Below are 27276 nucleotides of genomic sequence, written 5' to 3'. Positions count from 1 at the left end.
CACCTTTTCTCTGTGACCACTTCCCTGACCTTTTGCAGGAACCACAGAAGCATCCTAACTGATAGGCTATTTTGACTCTGGCTCTGAATCATTCTCCATATGAGTATCAGGGTGGCTCCATCCCTCCCTGCTCTCATGTCCAGTGACTTCCCTTTGCAGTTGAAAAACTCCAGGCTCCTGATGACCGTGGATTCCAAGCTGTCTTTGATACTCTGCCCACCTGTCCCTCCAGCCTCACCTGTAGCACCTTTCAGCCTGCTGTGTCGCCTCAACTAGCATGCAGGTCCTAGGGGTCAGGAGCTGCTCTGGGCTCACACAGGATCACCAGTTAACTGAGCATAGCGTGGGAGCTCAGCAGGCCCACAGGCAACCGTGGTGGAGTGAATGGGTGACTGAATGAGGCAGCCAGGTGCTGGGACTGGTGATTCCTTTCATGTTGGGGGTTATACACTGGGAGGCGGGGATTTAAGAATGGGGTGGAACTTTGGTCCCATTCTCCCTGTGTCCATGCTAAGGCAGATGCAGAACCCACCCTGCCCTGTGTGGGTAGATGACAGCCCCCAGCTGTTAGGTTCTCAGTCCCACCTCTGCACTTGAGCTGTCCTGCTCTTCTCAGGTTGGTCCCAGCCAATGAATGAAAGACTGTGTTCAAGGGCCTGGCCATTTCCGTATGACATGGGACTCCTGGAATGGGCAGCCTGGGCTCTTGAGTCCCTGGGGAACTGCCAGACCGTGTTAGATATGCAGGCATGTCTGGCAGTTGGCCTGTCCAATCTTGCTGGTTCCTTTTCTCTTGGGCAGCTCTGTCAGTGCTCTGCTGCTGGGAAAAATGTTCATAAACTGGGTGCCTTACAACAGCAGAAGTTTATCCTCTTCAAGTCCTGGAGGCAGAAGTTCAAAATCAAGGTGTTAATAAGGCTGTGCTCCCTCCCAAGGCTCTAGAAGAGGATCCATCCTTGTTTGCCCCAGCTTCTGGTGGCCCCTGGTGTTCTTTGGCTTGTGGCCACATCTCTCCAACCTCTGCCTTCATGTGGCTTTCCCCTGTGTCTGTGCCTCTTGTGTCTCAAATCTACCTTTACTTTCTCTTGAGAGGACATGGTCTTTGCTTTTAGAGTCCCCCCAAATCCAATATAACATCATATTAGCTTGATTATATCTACAGAGATCTTTTTCCCTAAGAAGGTCATGTTGACAAGTTATGAGAAGTTGGGAATTGCACATGCTTTTTTGGGGGAATACTCTCCCACTGCTTACTCAAGTGTTAGTCCCTAGTAAATCTATGTACCTGACTGACTCCGCCTTGGCATCTGTTTGCTTGAAGACCCAGCTGATACGCTTCATTTCCTCATCTGGAGTGCTGTACTCGTTACTTCTGTTAGGATATCCCTTTTCTGGAAGCCACCTGAGGGCAAGTGTGTGTCCCTCAGCACAGTGTCAGATCTGATCTTTCATTTATATGATGTAATCAGTGGACAAGAGAGGCCTTGGAATCAGCATCGCAGAGCAGGTTTGAATCCCAGCTCATTGAGTATGGAGGCCTGAGAACTCCTCTGTTTTTGTGATATGTGAATCCAGAATAATAAATACATACATAGACAGGATGTGAGGATTAAATGTTTCAATGCAGGTTTAATGGGGTGGAGTTCACTGCTGTCCCGTCTATACCATTATAACCCCTTTGGTCACTTTAAAAAGGCTTCTATATCTCCTTTGAAAAAGAAAGGACACCACTGAAAAGGCGGGGGCGGGGCACATGGAGAAGGTTTTGGAGCTCTGCAAGGTTCTGGGCATGAATGGGAGTCCTGGACCATCCACGGTCTTTGGGCAGCTGTGGTAGTGGAAGGCTCCTTCCAAATAGTGGTGGGGCGCAATCATTCTTGGTGTCATGATCTCCCTCCAATGGTGCGAATGTTGTATAGGCACTGGTTTGGCAGATTTCTTTGGAATTCAAAAAGACTGAGCACCGTCTTTCTCCTTTGACTCCTGCTAAAGTAATCCTAATCTTCCCTCAGGCAAGGAGGATGCCTCTGACTGATGAAAAGTCTTATATAAGGAAGGGCACAAAGGAACAGGCGCAAAGATTAATCCAAGTTCTAATCCCATTGCAGGAGCAAAGTGCGTCACCCGCTTGGATTTCTCTTTCCAGTTCTTATGAATATCACTGCTTGATCTCACAATGTTACTGTGCTTGTCATCAGGTGGGGGGGGGGGTGGTGAGGGGACACATTCAGATGACAGGTTTGAAATTCTGGTCACAAAACGTATGACAAGGAAAGGAGTGTTTGTAGAAAGACTGTTTCTCCTCTTTACTGGGCAGAGGAATGGAGAAGCTATAGGCAAGCTAGGTCCTTTCTGAGGGGCCCCTGAAGTTTCTCATTCTTGGTGTGCCTTCTAGGAGATTGTAGGCTGGAAGGGAAAAGGGACAGCTGGCCTAGATGGGACTTAGCCCTGTCGTGGTCTACCTGCCTTCAAGATTATGTATGCGAACAGAGGTTGGGTTCAGTTTTTAAGAATGGTGTATAGGGGAGTAACGTCTGAGCATCCGAAGAGTGCAGTGGTCTGGTAATTCCAGAGTGCAGTTGGGACATAGTCCTTAACTGTTGTCTGCCTCTCTTCTCCCTTTTTTGTTCTCTTCCTCTCTCCCCTGCCCCCCTCTCCCCTAAAGGCAGCTCTTACTCCAGACATAGAGAGTAGAGGTGGGAGGGAGTAGGTGAGGAGATGAGCAGACCTGCAGGGAGGAAAGGTGCCTAATTATTGTACTGGGAACTGTTCAGAATTGGAACTTCAGGCCCCACAGCTCCTGCAGCAAACCAACCAGGCTCTGATGAAAGTTTCATGCGGTTTTCTCTTCCCTTTAAAGCCTGTTGGGACCTTTTCGACAGAGGAGAAAGGGGTAAGGTTTGCCTTAATCCTTCTCTGTCCCATATTTCTGCCTTTAAGTGGATCCAAGCCCAAGCCTTGCAATTATCTCAAAAATAGCCCCGATAGCCATGGTGCATTTGGTGGGTTTCCTTGGCGGAATCTAATGAAACAGCCCAGCGAGGAAGAGATAGCCTGTTGGCAGGGTGGATAGATGTCCCTGTGTCTGTTAATCTCACATTTCATCTTGGTTTAAGCAGTCTCTGAGCTCATTAATTGTCTTTCTGAGAAGGACCAGGCATTTATCTTTGAGAGCCATCTAGCTTCAGTGAGTTCATCCAGCCTAAAGAGAAGGGAAGGGACAGACTGGAGCTATCCACTTAATTTTACTGAACAAGAAATAGATTGTTAGACAGGGTGATGGCTCTTGATCTGTTTTGCCTGATTGCCTGCCAGACAGGTAGTAGCAATCGCTGCCCCTGCCCACAGTGCATGAGAGTGCCACCTGCCGATGCCATCATGGCACTGAAGATCACCCTTCTCTCCCTGACACAGGTGGAGTTGTACCCATGATGCATCACATGAACAAAGAGCTGCCTAATCTGCATAGAGGACCTGTCTGTTTTAAACAAACCAGATAGACAGTAATGGAAATTTTAGGAAAAGGATAGGCTAAAATGACTCATGATACATAGTGATTTTTTTTTTTTAACCATCAGTTCCCTGAAATGAATTTAAAATAAATTTTGAGGCGTGCCTGGGTTGGTCAGTCAGGTTAAACGTCCAACTTTGGCTGAGGTCATGATCTTGTGGTTTGTGGGTTCGAGCCCCGTGTCAGGCTCTGTGCTGACAGCTCAGAGCCTGGAGCCTGCTTCGGATTCCTTGTCTCCCTCTCTGTCTGACCCTCCCCTGCTTGTTCTCTGCCTCTGTCTCTCTCTTAAAAACAAGTAAAAATTAAAAAAAAAGATTTTGAATGTCGTTGAGTAGGGAGGACAGTTAAGTTATGGTGCACCCATAGTATGGAATTGTGCGCAGTTGTTAAAAGAGATGGCCCCACGTCATGCGTTCTCTACACATCTCAAAGGTCCCTCAAGGAACCCAGGGTCCCTCCCTGCAACAAAGAGTTATCCAGTCCAAATTTTCTACGGTGCTGGAATTGAGAAACCCAACTATACATGAACAATCTGGAAAAGATACCCTCTATCATTAAGATTATAAAAAGCACAAGCAAGTATACAGGTGCCTCAATGTCTACAGTTCTCATCCACTTTGTAAAGTATATTTGTGTGGCTGTATATATGCATATATAGGCAAGTATGTTTGTACATGCTTAAGAAAAGGCTGAAAGAAAATTCGTCAAAATTGCATCCGTGGTTCTTAGGGGTGACTGGAGAGTGATAGGGACTTTTTCGTTTATAATTCAGAAAAGAGTGGTGGGGAAAATAATGATTTTGATTTATATAAATTCAGTTGACACCTTACCTTTCCAGGATCACACATACAGCAAAATGGATTTTCACAGGGCAGCACATTGACATAAAGCACATACATTGCTTTTCAAGGGACTGTTACATGAAGCTCATCTAGATGAATGCTGTATCTGCCATTAGTTACAGTTGAGCTTGGCAATAGTGGGCTTTGATTTCTCAAACGAAATAAAATGAAACTCTTAATACAAGATGAAAATGGATCCAAGTGGTTAAAGATGTATGAGAAGTGTATGAAACCACTTCATGGCACAGCACGATGACCAACACCCTGAAAAACTGCCACGGAATATTTGTTTTGACCAAATTTTCCTGCTGGTCCCCTTCCTTTGAGCCAAATTGTTCTCAGCAGCACAGAGATGTGTCTTTGAAGAGTCTCTTATTATGTAGTAACCAGATCAGGGACAAGAAGAGTGCAGTGTGAGAGACACAGCTGCAGTGGACCAGCCCGAGGAGTGTGGGGGTGAGCGAGGGCAGGCCCCCAGGCCCCGAGCTGGAGGAGGTGCAGCTGGTGGCTAGAGGAGAGCTTGGCTTGGGCCCCATGGAATTACAATGTCAGTGGTTCTGGGAAATGGAGGACAGTCAGCTTGGGGGCAAGGGGAGGTCAGGACTAGATGCAGACACTCAGGGGTCCTAGAGGAGGTGGGAAATGAGGTCTCAAGGGGTTCAGTAAGTGGCCCCAAGGGAGGGCAAGTAAGATGTGTGCAGAAGATGCTGGTGTTCTTGGAACAGGCATAGAAAATGGAACCCAGAGAAGAAGCACTTGAGGAAAGGAAGTCAGAAAAGGGGGCAAGACAGTGGTTTAAGAAGGGAGTGGAGAGTCACTGCTGGGGGCTCCTGCCAAGTTGAGAAGGCAGAAGGAGCTCTGGTTGGTTGTACCATGGCAGACCAGATGGGCAGGAGCCACAGGAACTGAGGAGCAAATGAGACCGTGGCAAGGAGACCCACACACTCCTCTTGAGAGCTGTGGCCTCACTTGTACTTCGTGATCCCCTGATTTCTGTCTGTTCTTCCCACAGATAAGTGCCACTGGGGGCCTGTCCTTTTGTGCTTCCCACTGTGTCTCCCATGTTGAGCCCAGTCCCGGAGGATGCATGGAGGGAAGCAAAGAGAACAGAGCTTGATTGTTTGTAAAGGGCATAAGGGAACCAGGAAAGGAAGGGCGGGCAAGCTTTAGATACGTTTCTGGGTCCTGGTTTGAAGGAGAGTTTGTAGGTAAGGAAGGGGAGGGATAATGGGTGGAGGAAAGGCTAGGGAGGCCCAGCGCTTGGTACTAAGACCCCAGGGGAAAGGTCTGTATTTGTCTAACCCACATATACAGACCCCAGGCTTTACCTTACACGTCCTCTCCAGGTGTACCTCCCTTGTAAACATAAGGCCAGGGACCCACCTGAGTGGGCAGCGTAGCTTAAGTGGCAGACAGTACCAAGCCCTCTGGTTTTACACCTTGCAAACAGGAGGGAAAAGCCCCAGGCATTCCTGGGTGCATCACCTTTGGAGATAGGCAGAGAAGCAGCTCATCCTTCAGGTAATTATCCAGCATCCACTCTACAGATGACCTCCTTCCAAATTGTGGCTCTAGCTCAGAATCCTACCCCTGAGCATTTCTCTTTACGTAAATGGACTGTGCTGACTGGTCCTAGTCCGTGTTCATTGTCAATGTCTTGGGCCTGGGCTTGACCATCAATGTTAATAAACTTGCTAACAACAACTCTTAACACTCAGGCCTTTACTGAGTGTAAAGGCCTGTCAATGAACCGGTCAAGTGGTGTCTTATTTAATCTACATGACCACCCTGCGAATGTAGCATGACGAACCTTAAATGCAGCAAGGGGTACTGGTGGGAGGGAAGGGTTGGGTGTTTGCTTCTCCAGGTGATCAGGTCAGCTGGGCCTGAGTTTTTGGGCAGCAAAGCAGAGCAGTATCTAATCTAATTGTCATTTGGGTGCTGGTTGGTTAAGCTTGTTGGGCCCCGAACCCTGCTTGGGACCAGCCACTGCCCAGGGGGTCATCCTCAGCTGGGAACAGGCTGGGCGATGGATTTTCTTGTCTTGCTGTCTTCATTCCGAGGTGTTGGCAGAGTCCACAGGCACATGGTGAAGGGCTCCATCTAAGCCTCAGGAAAAAGGGAAGCTTGTATTGCCTTCTCTCAACTTTGGTTGGGAAACCATTCTGGACTGGAGGGTGATGTCTGGGGCTTCCGTGCAGGCTGGCCCTGAGATTGGCATTTCGGAAAGTATCTCTGCAACTCACCTTTGCCCCTTCGACCCAGCCAGGGCCCTTCCTATGCTGGCAGCTGGGTCAGCCCTCTGAGGAGGAGGTAAGCATGTGAGCAGATCAGTCTGCTCCAATGGGGCTACCTGGGGCTATTGAGCTGAGTAGGATAGAGCTTTTGGTGCTGTGAAAAGATACGTAAGATCTTCCTGTGGCTTCCTAACTTACTTAGAAAAACATCCAAATTTGTACATCAGCCTTAAAGGCCATATGTGATCTGGTCCCTGCCTGCCTGTCTGATGTCTGACCACTCCGAGCCATTTTAGCCTTGCTGCTTTGTGCCTGCCCTGGGCCTTGGTACCTGCTGTCCCTGCATTTAAAATACCTAGTCCAGATATGTCTGTTCCTTCCTGTCATTCACTCTGAACACCCCCCACCCCTACCCCCAGTCTACAGTAGCACTCCCCCCTCTGCACCCTATAACCCATTGTATCATCATTCGACTTATCACTGTCTGGTATTATTTCCATCTATTATGTATTACCTTCCACATTTGCTGTGTTTTCCCTCTTCTTCCTCCCACCCCATGGCAGGAATTTGCCATGTTGTTTATTGTTAGAAACAGAGACTACAAAGCACCAGGCATGTGTTAGGTGCTCCATGGGTATTTTTGGATTGAATAAATCGAATATTTCTTTACAAGGGATGTAATTACTTTGTCTAAGAGAAAAACATAGGAAAAGCAATTGTTGCAATGTGAAACTCAGCATTTCTTGTCTTTGTATTTTTTTTTTTTTTTTTTTTTTTAATGCAGGATCTACTGTCCCTGCCATACAGCCTGGTCGAGGGTCAGGTAAGTACTCTTTTGGACCTGACTTAAGTTTTTTGTTTAAGTCGGGTGAAAAAGAAGGAGGTGAAAAGTTTCATGAACTCTGTAACTGAAAAACCCAGCCCGGCCATGTAGGGGTGTGGCTAAGGAGAGGAGCGGGAATTGCCAGGGTGAGTAACCAAGAGTTTCCTCAAGCTCCCTTCTCAGTTGGAGGGACTCCTAAGCATAACAGGCACATATGTGCCATCAGGCACAGCACTCCAGTCCTGTGCCTGAAGCAGACATCTATAATCAACCACAGCAGAATTCAACCCTCATGCAGAGCAGTCTCTGCCAGTGGATCAGGGTAGGCTGGTGACATTGAGCCTGCTTGGCACAGTGGATGAACAAGCTCTAGAAATGAAGCCAGTTTTGCCAGGGTGCGGGTGGGTAAGTGGTTAGAGGGTCTCATATTAGAGACGATGGGAGTGGTAGTGAGGATGGAAGCCATGCCCCTGCCTCTGTTGCGTTGTTCAGCTTTCAGGGCGGAGGAGGGAAGCCACATCTTCTGGCATCACACATTTTTACTAGTGTCGGAGCCACTGGAGCTTGGCCATGTAAGAATATAATTGAACCAAACGGATCTATACCTTGGAGCAATGCGTTTTTTTTCATTGATTCTGACTCCACATTATTGTTGCTTAATGAGGAGCTAATGTAACTTCTAATGAAGCCACATGGCCCTTGGATAGATGAAGTAAGGTTTTATTTCCCTCATGACACTGTATCCTCTCTTCAATTAAAACCCGGGAAGAAAAATTAATACAAATGTAAGATTTTTTTTTTTTCCTTTCTAAGATTAGTATCAAGATAGTGGCTTTTTATTACACATGTAAATTTCTTGTGTGATGGAAACTGGGGAGAAGCATGGCTGGCCCTTGAGTGGCCTGGAGGTGATGTCAGTGCTCAAGGAGGCTGAATCTATGGTCTCTGTCATTGGAGTGGTGATGAGAGCATGCTCCGTGCTCCCTTGTTCCTTCTCGGCCTGCAGGTGTCACTGCCCATTGGAGATCCTCCACAGACTCTTGCTGGTAGCTGCCAGTTATGGGTAGAAGAATTTGAATAATTAAAAGTAATTTACTGAGGAAAAATACACACAAAATAGCCATTTTTATGTGAACAATTTAGTGGCATTTGGGACATTCCTAGTGTGGTCAACTGCTGCCCCTAAGCATTTTCATCACCCAAAAGGGAACCATGTTAGCAGTCAGGCCCTGTTTCCCTCCCAAGCCCCGACGACCACTTTCTGTCTCTACGGATTTGCATGTTCTGGACATTTCATATGAATGGAATCATACAGTATGTGGCCTTTAGCGATTGGTTTCTTTCACTGAGCATAACATTTACAACATCCATCCCTGTTGCATCATGTATCAGTTCTTTCTTGTTCCTCTGATGGCTGAGTAACAATCCATCATAGGGATATGCTCCATTTGTCGATCCACTCGTCTGTTCGTGAGTATTTTGGCTTATTGTGCACAGTGCTGCTGTGACCATGCATGTACAAATATTCGAAGTCCTGTTTTTAATTGTTTTGGGTGGATACCTAGGAGTAGAATTGCAGGGTCATAGAATAATTTTGTGTTTAACTTTCGAAGAACTGCCAAACTCCTTTGAAGCCCGGCAGGCTGCTCTAGGGGCCATGTTTTCAACCACCATGCTGTCCTGCCCTTGGGGGTGTTGTCCCTGGTTAGCACGTTCTAGTCTGTGCACAGTACTGGGGAAAAAGGGTGGAAAGGACAGGGAAGGGCAGGCAGGTTCCTCTCACCTCAAGGGACGAAATGTATCATTCCTGGGCAACCTGTCCAGTGAGTTTGCTCGTCTCTGATTTACCCTCTTTTTCCATTGGGCATCTTGACCTCTAAACTTTGGACGGTCTATGCAGTTGCTGAGTCATTTGATAGAGTCAGTTTGTTGATAGGTTGGTTGACTGAGTTATTTAATTCTCTCTGTCTCTTTCTCTCTTTGTATAGATGTATATGAAACTTAGTGCTGACAAAGTCAACTTGACAAACTAATACCGATTCATTGGGCATCAGCTGTGAGTTCTTTGATAACATTTGGGTCAGCCTCACCCTCCATGGCACCTAGGCAGGCTAGGTCTCATCAGCCCTTTTGCTACCATGGTGGGCAGAAGCCCAGAGAGATGAGGTAACTTGACCACAGTCCCACAGCTTGTAACTGGCAGAGCTGGGATTTGAACCTCGGTCTGTGCATTTCCACACTGTGGTTTCTTCCTGCTTTGCCTGCTGGTTCCTCCAGACTCCTCTAGGCATCAACATTTTCCATACTAGTGTGCAGTGATTTGTTGTTTTCTAAATACCTCATTACCGTTGTGTCTGCTGAACCCACGTAGCCCCCAGAGCATCTTGGGGTGCTCTGAAGTTCTTGTTGGTCCTGAGAAAATGGGAATTTGTGTTGTGGCAGCAGTGATTTGTTCTTCTTTATTGCTAGTGGTTTACTAACCAGTGTGTGGAAAAACAGATTATCTGGTTTTGATGGTCGACGTGGTGGTGTTTTTTTTTTTCTTTCTTTTTTTTTTTTTTAACTGACAGTGCATCCTTGCCTTGTCAATACTTGAGTGATGGGGGTGAGGTCTGGATCTGTTGTGTGGAGTTGTTCATCCTTCTTCTCTTGCAGAGGGATGCTCCACAAAACAGGAAGGGAAGGTCCAGATCCCTAGCTTCTCTGGCAGCCGAGGAAGCTGGAGGCAGATGCTTCTCTGGTGAGAAAGGTGACATAGACAGGTAGGTCCCACCCACACGGAGTCCTTGGCTCCCCAGATACCAAGCAGTTAAACGTTCTTCCTGGAAAGTAACTTCCTGGAGCCTCAACTGCTTCCCCAGGTCCCCCTCTCCTGAGGGTGATAAAGCATGGGGGGGAGCTGGGGCATATTTACACCTGCTCCGTGCACAATCTTCAATGGCAGTAATTCTCTGACCTTTTAAAATGGATAAATCTCCCTGGCAGTGGTGTATTTCTAAAGCTTAGCTCAGAGTGGGGGTGGGGGGTGGGGGGTGGGGTTGAGGCACTGGCAGACATGGCCAGACCTAGAGAAGATTGATTAGCCCCAAGGGGATCTGTTCTAGAAACCTGCCACACCTATGGTGGTTTGGGTAGAAAAGTATGCATTTGGTCAGAGTTTGAGTCCTTTCGCTACCTCCCAGATGGATGAAAGCAGGCAGGCTGTTTTTCAGATTGCAGAGGATTTATTCCTTTGATCACCTGTCTTCGTCTGTCTCTGAGTTCTGATGGATGCTCTGTTCTCATGTCTGTGTTATTCGCCGTCACAGGGAACACGGGGCAAGAATCTTATTATCACCGGTTCTTTAACTCCCTTCCACCATCACCAGGGAGCATAATAACTGTGTGTTTGGCTGTTGCCTTACTTTTATTCTCCGTTCCTTCCTTCTCCCTCCTGAGCTCCCAACCAAGGGGTGTGGGAGAGCCTGAAGAGAAAGGCCTGGCACTTCTCAGACACCTACTGTGTGCAGGTGTACCCTGACGAGGAAGGCTGTTGTTAAACCCATTTGTGTGTGGAAAACCTCTTGTCCAGAGAAGTAAATAACCTTCCCAGGTCACCCAACTCACTGAGGCCAGGACAAGGATTAAAATCAAGGTCTTAGTGACTGTGAAGTATTTGCTGTTTCTGATGCTGCCTCTAGAATAGGGAGTGGCAGTGTGGATGTTCAGTCGAGTCTCTTCCCAATGCCTGGGCTCCTTATTTCTCCTGATGGTGCCTGTCTAGACTGGATCTCACATCCTTCCATCAGCTGTTTGTAAATTCACAGCACCTTCCCTGTTAGAGAGGCTGGGACTGGCTTCCCAGGGATCATTTCCTAACAGAAGGAATGCTCTTTGCTGCTCAGTAAGTGTCACTTCATAATTACCAGTGTAATTAGAGTAGGATTTACCATCTGAGCCTCTGTGGAAGCTGCAAGTCTGCCTGTATAGGTAGTTCTGGCTTTAGAAGGGTGTTTGACTACCTAAGGAACCCTTGGCATCCTTAGGGCTGCTGCATACCCACAGGGAGTCACTTCTCAGACTACTCAGGCAGATCCAGAGGCTTCCCATGGTTTTAAGAATAATACCCAAACACTCTGGCAAGGAGCTGGATCCCAGGCACATTTCTGACCTGGCCTCTATAGTCTCCTGCTCCTGGAGGCTCTCAGATCTCATGCCACCTTCTTTAAGGAGCCTCTGGTGAGTAGCCAAAGTAGCAACACCTCCTGCCCCAAACATGCCCTTTTCTGTCTATCTTACCTTCTTCATGGCACACAGCATGATCTGAAATAATAATCTTGTTCTCATGTTTATTTTCTTGACTCCCTCTTACTAAAATACAAGCTCCTCAAGAATCAGGTCCTGCTCATTTTTCTTCCCATGTCTAATTGAATGCAAGCCTGAGACCTTAGCTGACACCTTGTTACTCCTGTTGCATTTTACCATATCCCATTGTTGATCATCATGCCTCTGTTTTAATTACTCGGTCTACTTACTCCTTTTTCCTTTGTGTATGGAGGAAGCCTGTAATAATCCTAATAAGAAGCACTTTATCTTTTTATTCCATTAGATCCCCGGTGCCTGATAAAGAGTTGATTCTTAATGCACATTGCACAGATGGATGGATGGATGAGCGAATGAATGGATAGGTGGGTGGGTGAGTGGGTTGACTGATGGATGGATAAATGGGCAAGTCTGGCTGAATTTTTCTGAGATACCGTTTGGACACTTGTAATGGTGTGCTCTCTGTCTTACAAACCTTATTAATTTACAGTGCAGAAGCCTTGGTTACTTTATTTGGATGGGTTGGTTAGGGTTTCCCAGAGCTACTATATTCCTGTCAGCTTCTCTTGGTATTGTTCAAAGTCTGTACTTTATCTATTTTGAGCCCTTGTCATTTGGCTCACAAAGGCTGTTGGCTAGCATTGGTTATGGATTGAAGGTTTTTTGGATATAAAATGGCCATGTGGAGCTTGGTTAATGCTTTCTGCCTTGGGTTTTTCTGAAATCAATGCTGCTTTCTATCTTTCTCTGGTTCTCATAAGCCTAGACACATCCGTTCATTGTTACTGTTTTTTAATTTACTTATGTTGCAAGTATCTATTGGAAGTAGATTACGGATGGATCTTGTTTATTTACCCAGCGTCCTAGCTTTTTCATAGAGGAATTCAGTGTATTTGTCATAATATACATGTTTGATCAACTCTCATTAAAAAAATTCATTAAAAAGAACTTTTCTTTCTGCTTAATGTATTTTCTGTCTTCTTGGTTCTGCAGATTCTGTTTGATTTGCTTTTATCTTACCCGCTGATTTGAAAGGTATGAATCCTGTTACTAATTCTACATGTGGTTGCCCTTCACTTCATTGAGAAGGATGCTGTAACCCTTGTGTCTGGTAGTCAAGGTCAAGAATGAAATGCTATCTTTAACTCCATGCAAGATGAGAAAGTTGAGTTCACCTGCATTTGGCCTTTCTCTGTGAATTCTTCTGTCTTCACAGCCTTTGGCCCTGTAATCGAGACCTTCAGAGCCAGCTTAATGTCCCTAAGTTATAATTTTGATGTCATCATAGTAATGGGTAGCGTTTGTGGAGGGGTTAATATATAATGGGCATTGTGCTAAGCACCGGATACAGAATTTCTCACCTAATCTTCTGGACAACCCAAGGAGGAACTATCCTTTGCCTTCACTTCTAGATGGTGAAAGTGAGTCTTTGGGGTTTTGTAACTTGCCCCAGGTCACACATTTGAGTGGGTGGCAGAGCCATTAGTACTTGGAACTGACGCTAGCTCTTAACCGCGGCTGTTTTGTTCACTGTCAGAAATGACTGCTGCCAGCTGTAGGTGGCTTTGGAAATGTATTTACACCCGGCAGTTCATCAGGGCTCTTACCTGCTCTGTTTCCACCCACAGTGCTCCTTTCTTGAAATAGATTTAGGTTATCGACCGCACACTTCTAGACCAGTACCTCCCACATTTCAAGGTGTCGAGAGAGCCCCTGGGGGTGCTTGTTAAAATGCAGAATCTGATTCAGTAAGTCTGGAGTGAGGCCTGAGATGCTGCATTTTTTACAAGCTTCCAGGTGATGCTGTTGCTACCAGTCTGAATGCCTTTGTGTGATAGCAAGATTCTAGATGACTCCAGATTACTCCAGAACGTAATCACTCTAAGTGGCCTTGTTTTTATTGTTGCTCTAGTTCATTACTCTTGAGTGCAGTGGTTAAGCAAATGGACCCTGAAGACAACTGTCCTGATGGAAATCCCAGCCCTGCTACTGTCTCACTGGGATAACTGGTCTCATTGGATTGCTGTAGGTTTTAAGCAAAGTAAGATAAATGAAGTGTTTAGATCAGTGACTGGCACACGCTGAGGGCAAGATTCATGCTTGGTATTGTTCCTAGCCCTACTGAAGATTTACCTCTCTCTCTGCTCTCCCAGCTCTTTCCCCAGCCTGTGGGATTTCTACAGACCCTGTCCTTAATCTCTGGGTTCTTCCCATTGTTTCTATATGAATCCTTTGCTCAAGATGGCTGGAGTTTTACCTCTTACATGCAGCCCTCCTGGTTAGCCTTTGTCTAGTTCCCCCCAGCCAGTCTTGTAAAAAATGTCAGCCTCTCTACCTAGCTGCAAGAGTACATAATGAATTTTTGTAAGTGACATTTTTTGTGTATATGGATTTGAAAAATACACTTTGATTTGGCTATTTAGGATTAGGGGCAAGTCCCTTGGGGACAATTTTAGTAAGAACAGAATGCTGCTTTTGAGCTACTCTGCAGGACTACTTCCTGAGTAGGTTGCACAGGCTTAGGTTCAAAAGAGAATTAGCTAGGGTAATAGAGGTTTAGAGGCCATTGGGTAGGGAGAGAAATGGAAGAAGAGAGAAGACAGAAAGCATCTGTCATCTGGAGGAAAACTTTGGAGAAGGATCAGAGATTTTTAAAAGGAATTGTCTCAAAGTTGTGCAGTGCCCTGTAAAACAGTTTCCTCCATCCCGTTAGCCTCTGGACTGTTTAGCAAAGTGTCCCATTTTTTGGTTAGTGTTTTATGGTGTTGACTGTTGTGGGGGTTGATGATGAAGTACTAGGTATGGTCTTCAGGTAAGTATGGGAGGGGGACTGTTGATGTGTTGGCAGTTGATCTATAGTGAGGTGGGACTCAGATGTGGTCTTTTTGAAAACCTCCAAGATGATTCCAGCATATATCCAGACCACTGACTTCGAGCTGTGTGCCTTGTGTTCATTGTGTAGGGTGTTCATAATGTTAGGACCCCAGAGCTGTTTCTGTTTTGAATTATTTAATGTTTTATTTATGTATGTATGTATGTATGTTTATTTTGGAGAGTGAGAGAGAGTGAGCATGAGTGGGGGGAGGGGCAGAGAGAGACAGAGAGAATCCAAAGCAGGTTCCAGGTTCACAGAGCCCAACGTGCAGCTCGAACTCAGGAAATGTGAGAACATGACCTGAGCCAAAGTGGGACACTGACTGAGCCACCCAGGTGCCACCCTACTACCTGCTACCCCTCTCTCCCCACTCTGAGCCGTTTTTTAAGGAAAGTGGTGGTCATATTACTATGGCCATGTAAGTTTGGAAAACAAAGCTAATTACGTTTGTTCACTGCAGGGTTTATCAACACCTTTGATATGCTGATAACACATTTTGACTGTACAACCTTTTTGAGGAATCTCTCAACATCATGTGGGTACTTGATGGCTACTTTTTATCTGCAAGTCCTAGAGCCAATCCCCACCCCCCAAGCAAAACAAAACAAAAACAAAACAACAAAACAAAAAAACCTACCATACTTTAACTTTGGTGGAGGATTTGATGATGATAGTGGGTCCTGGTAAAGGAGATACTGATTTTGATTATGATTTTCTCATGACCAAGCAAAGACTCAAAGGACTAGCAAAGAAATTCTCAGCCCCCCTCATGGGGGCAGGCTGTCTTCCCTACCAGGTGGCCCAGACTGTCATTTCCAATTTGGGAAACAGTCTTACTTTGCATAAGTGATTGAAGTAATTGCACTGGCTGTTGCTCTTAATCTACAAGATGCTGAGTAGGGATGGGGCATCTAATGGGGTTAGTTCTGATTTTTTTTCTAGATCATTTTGGATGCACAGTCTCTGTCAGTGCTCATCCTAATTGCAAGCATCCTAATTGCAAGGGAGCCGGGGCACATATTCTCCAAACTCTCACCCTTTTCAATGGCCTTGTGTGTCAGGGTAGATTCCTCACGGCTCCTTCTCTTGTGGATGCCTCACAGTTTCTGACTGCAGAAAGGGCTCCCTAGACATGCAAACCTGCACAACGATGTGTAGTGTCACTGAAGGGCATTTCTGGCTAAGGCACTAAGGTCTTTCCCCAGCCATTTAGTGTGACTTCTTTGTCAGCTCAGGCAGACAGGATGTGATGGAGAGCTCCCCTCACCCAACCCCAAATTTGCTTCTCCTTGCTTCTCACTGCACATCGTGGTGGCTAGCTTGGCCTACCCACTTTTAGGGAGCCATTCTTGTTGGCTTCAACAGCTCAGTAGGAAGGGAATAAGGAATGCATAGTCCATAGAACTGAAATTCTGCATCCCCCACCTCCCTTGGAGGAGCAGGTGACAGAAGAGGCAGCCAAACATTCCTGATTCCACAGCCAAATGTTACCCTCTCCCTGGGGGCTCAGCTTGGCGGAGTAAATTTCAGAGCCTTGGCTTTTTTTTTCATCCCAATTTAGGTTAGACTAGCGAACGGAGTTTGATTTTCTAAAAGTGGGGCGGGTGGTGTTCACACTGTCCGAGCCGACAGAGTTTTGGAGTGGGCCAATGGAGAAAGAGGGAAGGCTTAGCGTTTATGGGGTTGTGTGCTCCCGGCGGCTGAGTTCCTGGTGTGCCTTCCAGTAATGGGTAATAAATGTGCAGCTATTTAATTTGGAGTCAGAGCAACAGCATTATCGATTACCTGGAACGTCTAAAGCTCTAGACAGTGAAAATCCCTTGCATGGAGAAGCATGTCTGTAGCAAATCCATTGAGCATTTAAAGTTAAACAGGCACACATAAAACATACGTAAAGTAATTCTGATTGGCCTTACGGATGCTGGAGTTGAGGTGCTATTCCTCTCTGAGATGCCAGCCCCAGATTCAGATGTGCAGAAGGAAGAAGCAGCAGTGCATCTGCTTATCTGCTCTTCTCCACCCTGTGCTGTGCTTTGGGAGGCTTCTTAGTGTAGACCATAGCACTAGGCTCTATTGCCCACTGGCTGCTGGTTGAGTTTGGGCAGTAGGGAGTCACAGCAGGTTGTAGGAGAAGGGAGGAGAGGGCAGGGCATTTATAGACCCTGCTTCCTCCTATGGGCTGCTGCATTCCTAAACGAAGATGTCAGGCAAGCCTCTCTGTCTGTACTTAGGTTCAGAGATGGTGGCAGAACCTGGAATCTCAGCGTTACTAGCCCCAGAGCGCTGTATTCTCTTTTGTAGTGCTCATATCCTTTGCCCACACTTAAATATGTAGTCCCTTTTGTAAATTCCTCTCAAATGACCCTCAGTGCAGTGTCCCATCCATTCCTTCCTGGGACCCTGGCTCATACAATGGACAAGACAGTCTATCACATAAGGATGGAGTCATGCTTTAAGTGCCACTTTTTCAGAGAGCCCTCCCTGACCTCTGTTATTACAGAATCTATTTGACTTCCTTCCTGACACTTACCAAATGTTGGTGCTGTCATGTGATTCCCTTCTTGGTGTGTTTCTTGCTCCTCTCCTGTCCTAGAACACAGACTCTCAGCACAGAAAAGTTAGGTGACTTGCCCAAGGTCACACAGCTAGGGGGCAGTAGAGATGTAGTTTGAACCCAGATCTCTCTGATTCCAAAGTACCCCCTCCCAGAACTGTGCTAAGAGGCTGGGCTTCATATGAGGTACTCTTTCCCTAGAGTACCCGTTACCTGTATTCATGGTGGACAGAGAAAGCTTGGGTTTCCTAAAACATTGCTGGAACCCAAAGCTGCTTCCTCTTTTGTGCCAGGCATTTTGCTCCAATGCGGAGTCAGACAGTGGTCCTCAAAATCCTGGGTTTTTGCCTTCCTGTTGGCCTTTCTCCATCTTCGATCTCAGTCACCAACAGGTCAGGACCTTGACCTGTGTCCATAGGTCATTCTTTCGCCAGTCAGAGATGGTTTCCATGCTCGAGCCTGCTGTGTCCCAGGGCCACTGAGAAGCTCAGGTGGCAGGGCTCTCCTCAGAGATAGGAGCTATCTCAGATTCACAGAGTGGCTTGTGATCTGGGTTTCTTTTCAATGGGAGATACACAAAGAAATCCCTGCCGAGCTCTCTGGAATCACTAATGATGTGTGTTGAAGTGTTTGACCATGGGTTGAAGCTGATAGGGGATTTTCTCCTAATCTCTCTCAAAGGTCTCAAGGAAGATGAGATAAAAGCACATACATACCTCTTACACACCCCCAAACACCTCACCTATCTCTGCCTCATTTGTATATAGAAAACAGCTTCCACAGTCTGCCTTTTCCAAAATACAAGTATGAAGAAAACAAAAGAAAATTCCATGATCCCATCACCTAGATGACTCATGCTGACATTATAAATTAACTTAATTAGCCAGTTCAAATGGGACAGAAAGCTACCAAGTGCCTCATTCCCCCATCCCTCAGCCCAGTCTGTCCTCCTTCCCAATGGCTTTCTGAATTTCTTCTAGAAAAATCATCTATGGCTATGCTAGTGTGTGACTGTATATATGCAGCCTTAAACATAGAAACCAAAGTGGTCACATAAGTGGTAACTTGTCTTTTCCTTTTTTATCTTGGAGCTCTGTCCATAGCAGCACAAAGAGTTTTATTCCTTTATTTGTGGTGACTACATAATATATTATCATATGGATGTATCATGATTTGTTTGTTCTTGACAGGTTGTTGCCACTGATATGCTCTTAAAAGCAATATTTCAGTGAACATCATTGTACATATATCTTGTCATATTTTTCAAGGAAATCTATGTAGAATATATCCTTGAAGGTGGAACAGATCGATCAAAGGTATGAGTGTTTTAAATTTCAATAGATATTGCTAAATTACCTTCATGATGGTTGGAGCCACATACATGATCACATTATTGAATACCCGTGCGTGATACCCCACACAACTATATTAATTCTAAAAATATTCAAAGACTCTGACTGTTGGAAGTGGAGGAGTTAGTTTGTTCTTTTTCCTTTTTTTTTTTTTTTAAACCATGCACCTGAGTATTGTTAAATGTTTATTTTTGAGAGACAGGCAGAGCACAAGTGGGGGAAGGAGCAGAGAGACAGGGACACACAGAATCCAAAGCAGGCTCTAGGCTCTGAGCTGTCAGCACAAAGCCCAACATGGGGCTCAAACTCACGGACTGTGAGATCATGACTTGAGCCGAAATCAGACGACCAACTGACTGAGCTACCCAGGCAGGCGCCCCTGTTATTCTTTATATTGACACTGGTGCTCTCTACCTCTGTGGTGGCATTTTTCATGGCGAATTGATTTTTTTTTTCCTCGTTTCCCCATTAAACTGGTGCCCTCTAAGGCAGGATGAGTGCCTTAAATTCAGCATCCTTCCCCAACATAGTAATTAGCTTATAGTTGACAGTCATACTTGTGTGCCACAATCTTTTAACTGTTTTGTCTCCTGTAACAACAGCCATGGGAACACATTCTCAGCTCTCAAGTATATTATTACCACCCAACTGTGTGCCTTTTTTCTTGGTCATGGCCATTTGCTATGTCCTGGGAAAGGAAGATACTATGAACCTCGTTTGGACTAAAATTTCTATGTCAGCCTTTGTGTTACTTTGCTCATGCTGCTGTAACAAATTAATCACACATTGGGCGCCTTAAAGAACAGAAATGCATTTTTTTACAATTCTGGAGGCTGGAATTCTGAGATCAAGACTTGCATGGTTGTTTTCTTCTGAGGCCCCTCTCCTTGGCTTGTAGACAACCTTCTTCTTCCTGTGTCCTCATATTGTCTTGCCTCTGTGTGTCAGTGTGCTAATCTCCTCTCTAATGAGGACACCAGTCAAGTTGGATTAGGGCTCACCCATTGACCTCGTTTAACATTAATTACCTCTGTAGAGACCCTGTCTCTAAACCTAATCACACCTAACCACTAATGAGGTACTAGGGGCTAGGACTACAATGTGTGAATTTTCGAGGGGCACAACTCAGCCCCTAACAGCCTCCTCTGAGGTGCTGATGGCAGGGACCCCATTCCAGTAAGGGTCCTGCACTGGCAACTTTCATTGTGGTGAGTCACATGATAAACCTGTGGGACACCCCTTCTCACCATCATGATGACTTTTCCAATCTCTTTCAGAGACCCAGGACTTAAAAGACAGGTGAGGTGAGGTCCAGGTGAACCATAAAGTGTGTGGGGCAGCGTATGTTGGACCTTATTTCTCAGGCTGTGGACACAGGTGACTTCTTCATGCCTAGAACTCCCATGTGCTCAAAGTGTCATCTATTTCATTCTGTACTTGAAAGCAAGGAATTTGCCTTCAGGCTGAGGAGATGATGGGCAGACGTGTGATTGGTTGCTTCTCCTATCTCTCGAGCGCATCCAGGGCTGGCTGATGAGGTGTGACTTGTCATGGGCAAAGCCCATGGAGGAAAGGAAGCCAGGGCTGCTGACAAAACTCAGGGTGTGAGCCAGGAAGGAAGACCAAGCAGGCACTTGATTCAAATCTAATGTTCCATGCTACTGCTGATGGATTATAGGCAGTGCTTGAAGTGCTGTGTGTACCCAGAATCTGAGGCCACACCTAGGTTCATAAAGAATGTCTTGATTGATTTAGGGTGCCAGCCAAGGGCACAGGGCAGAATTTGGGGGCATACGTGCCATCCCCGCTTGAAATGTGTCGCTGTAGGGCACAAAGCAGGCTGTCCTGGCCTGTACTATCCTAGAAGCCTTTGGATGAATGGCTTTTCCTGGGGGTGAGGAGTGCAGTTTTGGGCTTAGTTTGCTTCTTGGATAAGGGATATTTTCAAGGTCCTGACAGGCAAACAAAAAAGTGATAATCTTTGCTCTTTAGCACCTGTAAGCAGCTTATGGAGGAGAAGACCATTTTCTGATGCCTTGCTTTTAAAATTTCTCTGAAAGGTGACCCTGTAGAACTGATATATCAATCATCAATCAGTCAACAAAACTGGCAACACCCAAGTCTCATAGTTCTAACCCCAGAAAGAGCCTTCATGTCTGTGGCCCAAGGTAGGGGAGTCCTTAAAATATGTTACAAAGCATGATGGGAGTGATGAAAATAGGTTTATTGTGACAGTTCACCATCCCTTATAACTTGGGGTTCTGCAGATATAGTCCCCTTTTTTTCTGAGTCCTTCCAGAAGCACTGATAGCAGGGTGGGAAGCATGATGTATGTGCCAGCAATGCTCTTGGCAGACATCATTAAGTCCATCAGGATGCGCTTGGTCACTGCTGATCTCTTATCACCACTCTTTGTCCCAGGTTTGGATCCAGATGCCCCTAGAGGAAGCCTTGCTTGACTGATCCCACAAGACATTGCCTCTGCCCCCTGTCCGCATTTATAACACAGTGGAGTTGCTTTAGATTTCCAAGGCTCCTTCCAATCTAATTGTCTCCAGTTTGCACACCCTTCAGATCTCATCTTGGAGACTGACAGCTTCTTGTCTGTATGGTTATCCTGGCTGTCAGCCTCCATGTTTGGCAGTGAGAAATGCAGTGAACCTTGCTACTTCTGGATATGGCAATTTGTCTTTCATAATGCTCCAGACAGGATCAGAGCTCAAGTTTTCCTTCTGATCTGATAAAGCGAAGGCCTATTGTGTTAATACAAATATGGATGAGCCTCGGGTCATGATCTCACGGTTTCGTGAGTTTGAGCCCCACGTTGGGCTCTGTGTTGACACTGCAGGGCCTGCTTGGGATTCTCTTCCTCTTTCTGCCAGTCCACCACTCCGTTACTACTATTAGTTATCTACTGCTGAGTAACAAATGACCCCCAAACCTTGCAACTTAAAAAAAAAATTGCTATCTCACAGTTTCTGTGGGTCAGGAGTTGCACAGTGCCTTAGGTGATGTTCTGCATCACCATGTCTCATGGGCTGCAATTACCATGTCAGCTGGAAATGTAGTCCCCTTGGGGCTTGGCTGGGGAGGGTCTGTGTCTAGATTCACACACAAGGCTGGCTGGACTGGGAGCCTCAGGTCTTTTCTGGATGCTGTCTGGAGACATTAGTTCCTTGACACATGGGCCTCTCCACAGGGCATCTCCTAGGTTATCAGCTTTCCTTAGTGAGAACAAATCAGTGAGAGAGGACACCAAGACAGAAGCTGCACGTTTTTTTGCAACCTAACCTGGAATGACATCTCATTGCTTCTGCTGTATTCCTTTCATTAGAAGCAAATCAGTAAGTTCAGCCCACACTTGCACGGATTATACAAGGGGTTTATACCAGGAGGCAGGGCCATCTTGCAGGTTTCTTGCTGTAATTAGAGTATAAAATGAAGTGCTTAGTAATAATGACAGTATTAGAGAAATTAAGCACATATCAAATGCCTGGTACCATAATCAGCTACTTAAGTGGATTTTAAGATTGATTCCTCATTATAACTCAAGGAGGGGGGTGCCACTGTCTCCATTTGACACGTAAAGAAACTGAGGCTTACAGAGGCTAAGTAACTTGCCCAGGCTGTCTGACTCTGGAACCTGGGTTATTGACCATGAGGCTCCATTGCCCTTGAACTACTTCTAGGGGTTTTTTGAGACACTGTAAGAGCTTCACAAGTGCCTATGAATGTGCTTCCAGTGTGGGAAGACAAGAATGAGCAAGGGTTGGGGACTGACCTAGAATTTGCTTTTAGGCTGCTTTATTGTCACTTAACACTGTAACTTTAGCGATGTCATTACCCTCTTGGACCTCATTTTCTCTCTCTGGAAAATGGAGATGATCGTGGTTCCTGTGTTACAGGATTGTGAGGACTGAAAGAGGCAGCGCATATACAGTTCCCAGTTCTTAGTGGGAATCCCATATAAGCTAGTTTCCCTTCTCCTTGTTTCCCGATAATTTATTCTAATTCTGACAATTCTTTTTTATCCCCTGAAGCACTTCCCCTAAGAACTGCTTTATTCCCGTCATTCTTTAAAGTAATAACACTTAAAACTCTTTAAAAATGCTGTGCGACGCAGACTGCCTTCCCCCTGGGAAGTCCCAGTGATGGAGACTTGACTGTAGGGCTGTCAGAGTGATTGAGGCTAACTTTGGGTTCCATCCAGGGTCATCCTACTTCCTGAAAATGCCCATGATGGAGAGAGAGCATTTGGAGAGAGGAACAAGGGGCTTTGTGAAACTTCTTGTTCTCCATCTGACCTCCAGCTTGGATGTCTTGTGTTTGACTGAGGGGAGAGGAGCCAGGGGACCATTGAGAGCTTGCATTCCTAGCAGACATCAGTATTCAGCCCCATCACTGTGTAGAGTGAACAGTTTTAAGTGTGGACTCCCTGGCATGGGCAGACGGGGAAGCTGGAGGAAAGAAGGTTTGGGCAGATGGCAGCAGGTGCTTGGAATGCCCAACTGCCAGTTATCTGTCAGGTCTTCTTGATTTGGAGGAAACTGTTCTGCTCAGGGAAGTGCCTGGAGTGTCTCTGTCTTCCCCAATCGGTCTGTCAGCTTGTTCTCTCTCTCCCCGTCTGTCTCTCATTCTCTCTCTTTCTCTCCATGTGTGTGTGAATGTGAGTACCCTTCTGGTTTTACTTGGATTGGTCCCAGGAGATAGAGGAGACAATGGCCAGGACTCTATGCCCTTCTCATTTTTAAGCATGAAACAAGCATTGGTAAGACTCATGTATTTTTTTTCTTTTAACTTAAATTTTTCTTAAATGGGTGCTGAGGACTTAAGAAAAAAAATCCCTAACTCCTTTACTTGGCTTGATAAACCCAGGAAGGTCAGAACCCCTTTTATTTTGTCTGCCTTGTCTCATACGTCATTCTCTTTACCCCAACATTCTTGGCTCAGTGGACATTTGGGTCCACAAAGTGCCTCCAGGCGTCTGTACAGGCTTGTTCTTTTTAGGATGCTTTTTCCTAACTTCTCCCTATCCCTTCACTGTTAAAATTCCTGCTCATGATTCGGTTCTCAGGGTAGGTGTCCCTTCCTTAAGGGAAGCCTTCCTGGAGTTTTCCAGCTAGGTCAGTCTCCACATTACATGCTATCCAAGCTTTCTGTGTCTATCTCCCTTCCCCTTCCCCCTGCGTGGAGCACATTGAAGCTATGACTGTAATTACCTGTCTGGTGTCCAACTGCCCCCCTGGGCTGAAGGCTTACTGAAGCTGGAGGTAACCACCATCTAGTTCTCTACTATTTCTTGAGTTCTTAGCACAGTTCTTGAGGAGGAGAAGTTGCTCATTTGTTTAACTGAGTTGAGGGAATGAGGTGGAAAAACAGAGGGGAGGAGGGAGCCAAAGAGGGTATGAGAGTTAAAGATCTTAAAGGACCTGACAGCATGGACTACCTCTGGGCCACTAAGAATGAGGTGGTCTTGGGCCCTTTACTGTCCCCTAGAGACTCAGGTCTGGAATGGCTGGGCCCTGTTCCTGTTGTGGGAGGTTTAGAGACTGTGTTCCAGGGGAAATGGAGGCATTAGAGCCTGCATTACTGTCCCTGGGATTGTCTTGTGTGCTTGGGACAATGCCTATGGAATCTAAGGAGCAAGACTGGAGTAATAGTTATGAGCTCCAATATCTTGGAAGACATATCTACCTTGCAGGCAAGTGAAGTTTTCTCACACCTCTCCTGTCCTCAGTGTGCTGTTTCTTTGGTACACATTATCCCCTTGAAACGAGGACAGTGATAATGGGGATGGTGATAATGGTGATGGTGATGATAATGGAGGTTGATGGGGATGATGATGGAAATGGTGATGATAGTAGTGATGTGGATGATAATGGATGACATTGGTGATAGAATAGCCAAAACTCAAGTGCTGATTTACATGTCTGTACTCTGCCAAGCACTTCAAACACGTTATCTCATTTGGTCCTTGCAAGGATATTTTCTGGTAGTGTGCATTTCTGGCATTGTTTACATTTTCATAAATGATGACACTACAATCCAGAGTGGCCACCTAACTTGCCTGAAGTCACACTGTTAGGAATTGGTAGATCTAGGCCTGATTTCCATGTCTGTAGGCAGAATAGGAGGAAGGTTGGGGGCTTTTTTGCGTTATGGATTCCATGTTACTGTGACAGCCTCACAGTTTTATTTTTCCCCTGACTTCCCCATCCTCTCCCTTGACTGTGCTCAACTCTGTGCTTAAGGTGAATGGTCAGGGACCATGGGGGAAGTTGAGAGTTGTTAGCTTTCCTGGGAGGAAGACGGAAGACAAGGAATTCAGAATAAATATCCTTAATGCCCAAGGCTTGCCCTGGAGGGCTGGGATCTGAGACAGGGGCTTAAATTCTAATACAGCCAAGTGAGTTAAAAGCCCAGTTCTGAAACGAAGCAGACTTGGGTTCAAATCCAACTTGTAGCACTAATTGCCTCTGTGACCTTGGCAAGATGAGGTCCTTGTCTTTTGATGCAATTTCCTTGTCTGTAAAATTGGGGCATTGGTGCCTACTCAGAGGGCTGCCGTGCCATGTAGTAAGTCGTTACATAATAGCTGGTATTACTTTTACTGCTATTATTACCTCATGAGGTCACAGCTGCCCAAGGAGGGGGAAGCAACATACCATGAACTGTATAGTGTACAAGGTGCCTGACAAAGGGATTGCACTTGGCTCTTGTATCAGTCCTGTAAGATCGGTGATTTCCCTGTGAAATACATGGCTCTCCAAGAGGTCAGGTAGCTTTCTGAAGGTCATGCAGCTAATGAAGTGCCAGAGACGGGATGTGGAACTCAGTCGGAACTCCCAAGCGGTCGTCTTGTCTTCACCAAGTCTTTGCGTTCCAGGGAGCTGCCAACTTTCTTGGCACGGCAGGTGCTGAACCCTAGGACATCTCACGGCTCAGAGCATCTGGAAGGAAGTCAGACTCAGGCCTGGGCCATTATTTCCAACTATTGTCGATCTTGGTGCTGCCAGCAGGCTTGACCTCGGCCACCACGTCTAGGGTCAGAAGTCCATGAGCTGCAGCCCCTGGCCTGGCATGAACTTGTTCCCAGCTTCTCCATGTAGCAGAGCTGGGTGGATCTAGAAGGTGGATTCCTACACCTCTCTGTGATCACTTAGTACTGTGTGGAAGAGGAGCAGAGGGGACCCTCTGTATTGTCTCATTCACTTGGTAGATATAATGGCTACCTATTACATTCTAGGTCAGACACCATGACCTGGTGGTATCACCTCCTCCTTTCGCAGGACAGGAAATAGAGGTTAAGTGCTTGGTTCCAGGTCACCCATGGCACTTCTAGGACTTGGAGCTAGGTCACCCTGACGTGTAGCCACAGTGTCTCTCTCTGTGAGCAGAGAGAAGGGCCCTGTGAACCCAGCACTGCTATCCTGAGCCTTCTTCCAGGTGAAATTGCTTTGAGATGCTGAGAGCTTCCAAGAATGGACTCTCCAGGCTGCTGTGGTGCTGAGCTGAGGGCTGGTGGAGGGGGGAGTGTGGCCGGGCCCTGCCCGGCCTCCTCCAACCGCTCTGGCCTGTGAGCTCAGAGTGCCTGCTACTCTTCAGGCAGCCCTGAAACTTCAGGCAGCGTAGCCAGCCAGATTGCAGTTGGAGCCTGGAGAGCAGAGTTCATGGGACTGCTGCGCCCCCTGCAGGCCATGGACTGGCGGTGCATCCACCTCTGCACTGTAAGTTTTGATTTTTAATAAACTTTATTTAAAAATTAAAGTATAATATACATAAATAAAAGCAGCCAATCTCAAGAGTGCTACTTGATGAGTTAAAACAGAGTGAATATATCTGGGACATCAGCACCCCATAGCCACCCACCCCAGCACTGACTTCAATGCCATAGGGTACTTTGCTCATTTTGAACGTTCTATAAATGGAATCATACAGAATGCATTTTTTAGATACTCTTTTGCCCACAAGAAATGCATCCATACAGGGGTTCCTGGGTGGCTTAGTTGATTGGGCGACCGACTTCGGCTCAGGTCATGATCGCACAGTTCGTGAGTAGGAGCCCCGTGTCTCGCTTTGTGCTGACAGCTCAGAGCCTGGAGCCTACTTCAGATTCTGTGTCTACCCCTCTCTCTACCCCTCCCCTGCTCATGCTCTGTGTCTGTCTCTCAATAATAAATAAACCTTAAAAAAAAGCATCCGTACACTTAACAAATGATGTGTACTAGAATGTTTATGACAGCACTCCTAGTAGCCCTAAATCATTGGCAGAGTGGTTAAAATCATTGTAGTATATTTATACAAATGGAACTCCTACAGCGATGAGAATAGATGAGCAACTGCTATGTACAGCTACTCCAGTGAATCCAAATTCCGCTTGGCATCTGCATGTCTTGCGGACATGTCCCAGGAACTGTCCTGGCAGCCCAGAGCTAGACCTTGAGGGGAGTGCCCAGGATGTTCTCAAACTGCTGTTGTGGGTGCAGCCAAGTCTGTATGTGAGCTGGCCCCTGAGGACTCTCTTGCACTATAAACATCCTGCAGCCCAGTTTTTCTCAAGTCTAGGGCAAATCAGAACCACCTGTGGAGCTGTAAAAAACAAAAAACACAAATGAACGTGTATGTGAATGTCTGTGCCCCATCCACAGAGATTCTGAGCTAATTGGTCTGGGTAGGGTCCCAAACATTGGTTATGTTTTTTATTTTAAATTTTTTTTTCAACGTTTTTTATTTATTTTTGGGACAGAGAGAGACAGAGCATGAACGGGGGAGGGGCAGAG

General features: G+C 46.2%; 1 protein-coding gene across 19 annotated transcripts in view; it reads left to right on the top strand.

Moving 5' to 3' along the window:
* The window catches only part of RBFOX1 (RNA binding fox-1 homolog 1), a 2063692-nt gene that overhangs the window by 172690 nt on the left and 1863726 nt on the right, over positions 1 to 27276 (top strand). For 18 of the 19 annotated variants that reach the window (XM_060648405.3, XM_060648402.3, XM_060648403.3 and 15 more), the window contains exon 2: positions 7375 to 7413. The exons of the other annotated variant lie outside the window; for it this stretch is intronic. In XM_060648405.3, coding sequence (XP_060504388.1) covers positions 7375 to 7413 — 39 coding nt within the window. The remainder of the gene's footprint in view (positions 1 to 7374; positions 7414 to 27276) is intronic. 19 annotated transcript variants of the gene reach the window in all.

The sequence above is a fragment of the Panthera onca genome, chromosome E3 (genome assembly GCF_046562875.1).
Source record: "Panthera onca isolate mPanOnc1 chromosome E3, mPanOnc1 haplotype 2, whole genome shotgun sequence".
Taxonomy (NCBI): Eukaryota; Metazoa; Chordata; class Mammalia; order Carnivora; family Felidae; genus Panthera; species Panthera onca.
Note: the sequence above shows the minus strand (reverse complement) of the source record. Positions and strands in the feature narration are given on the sequence as shown.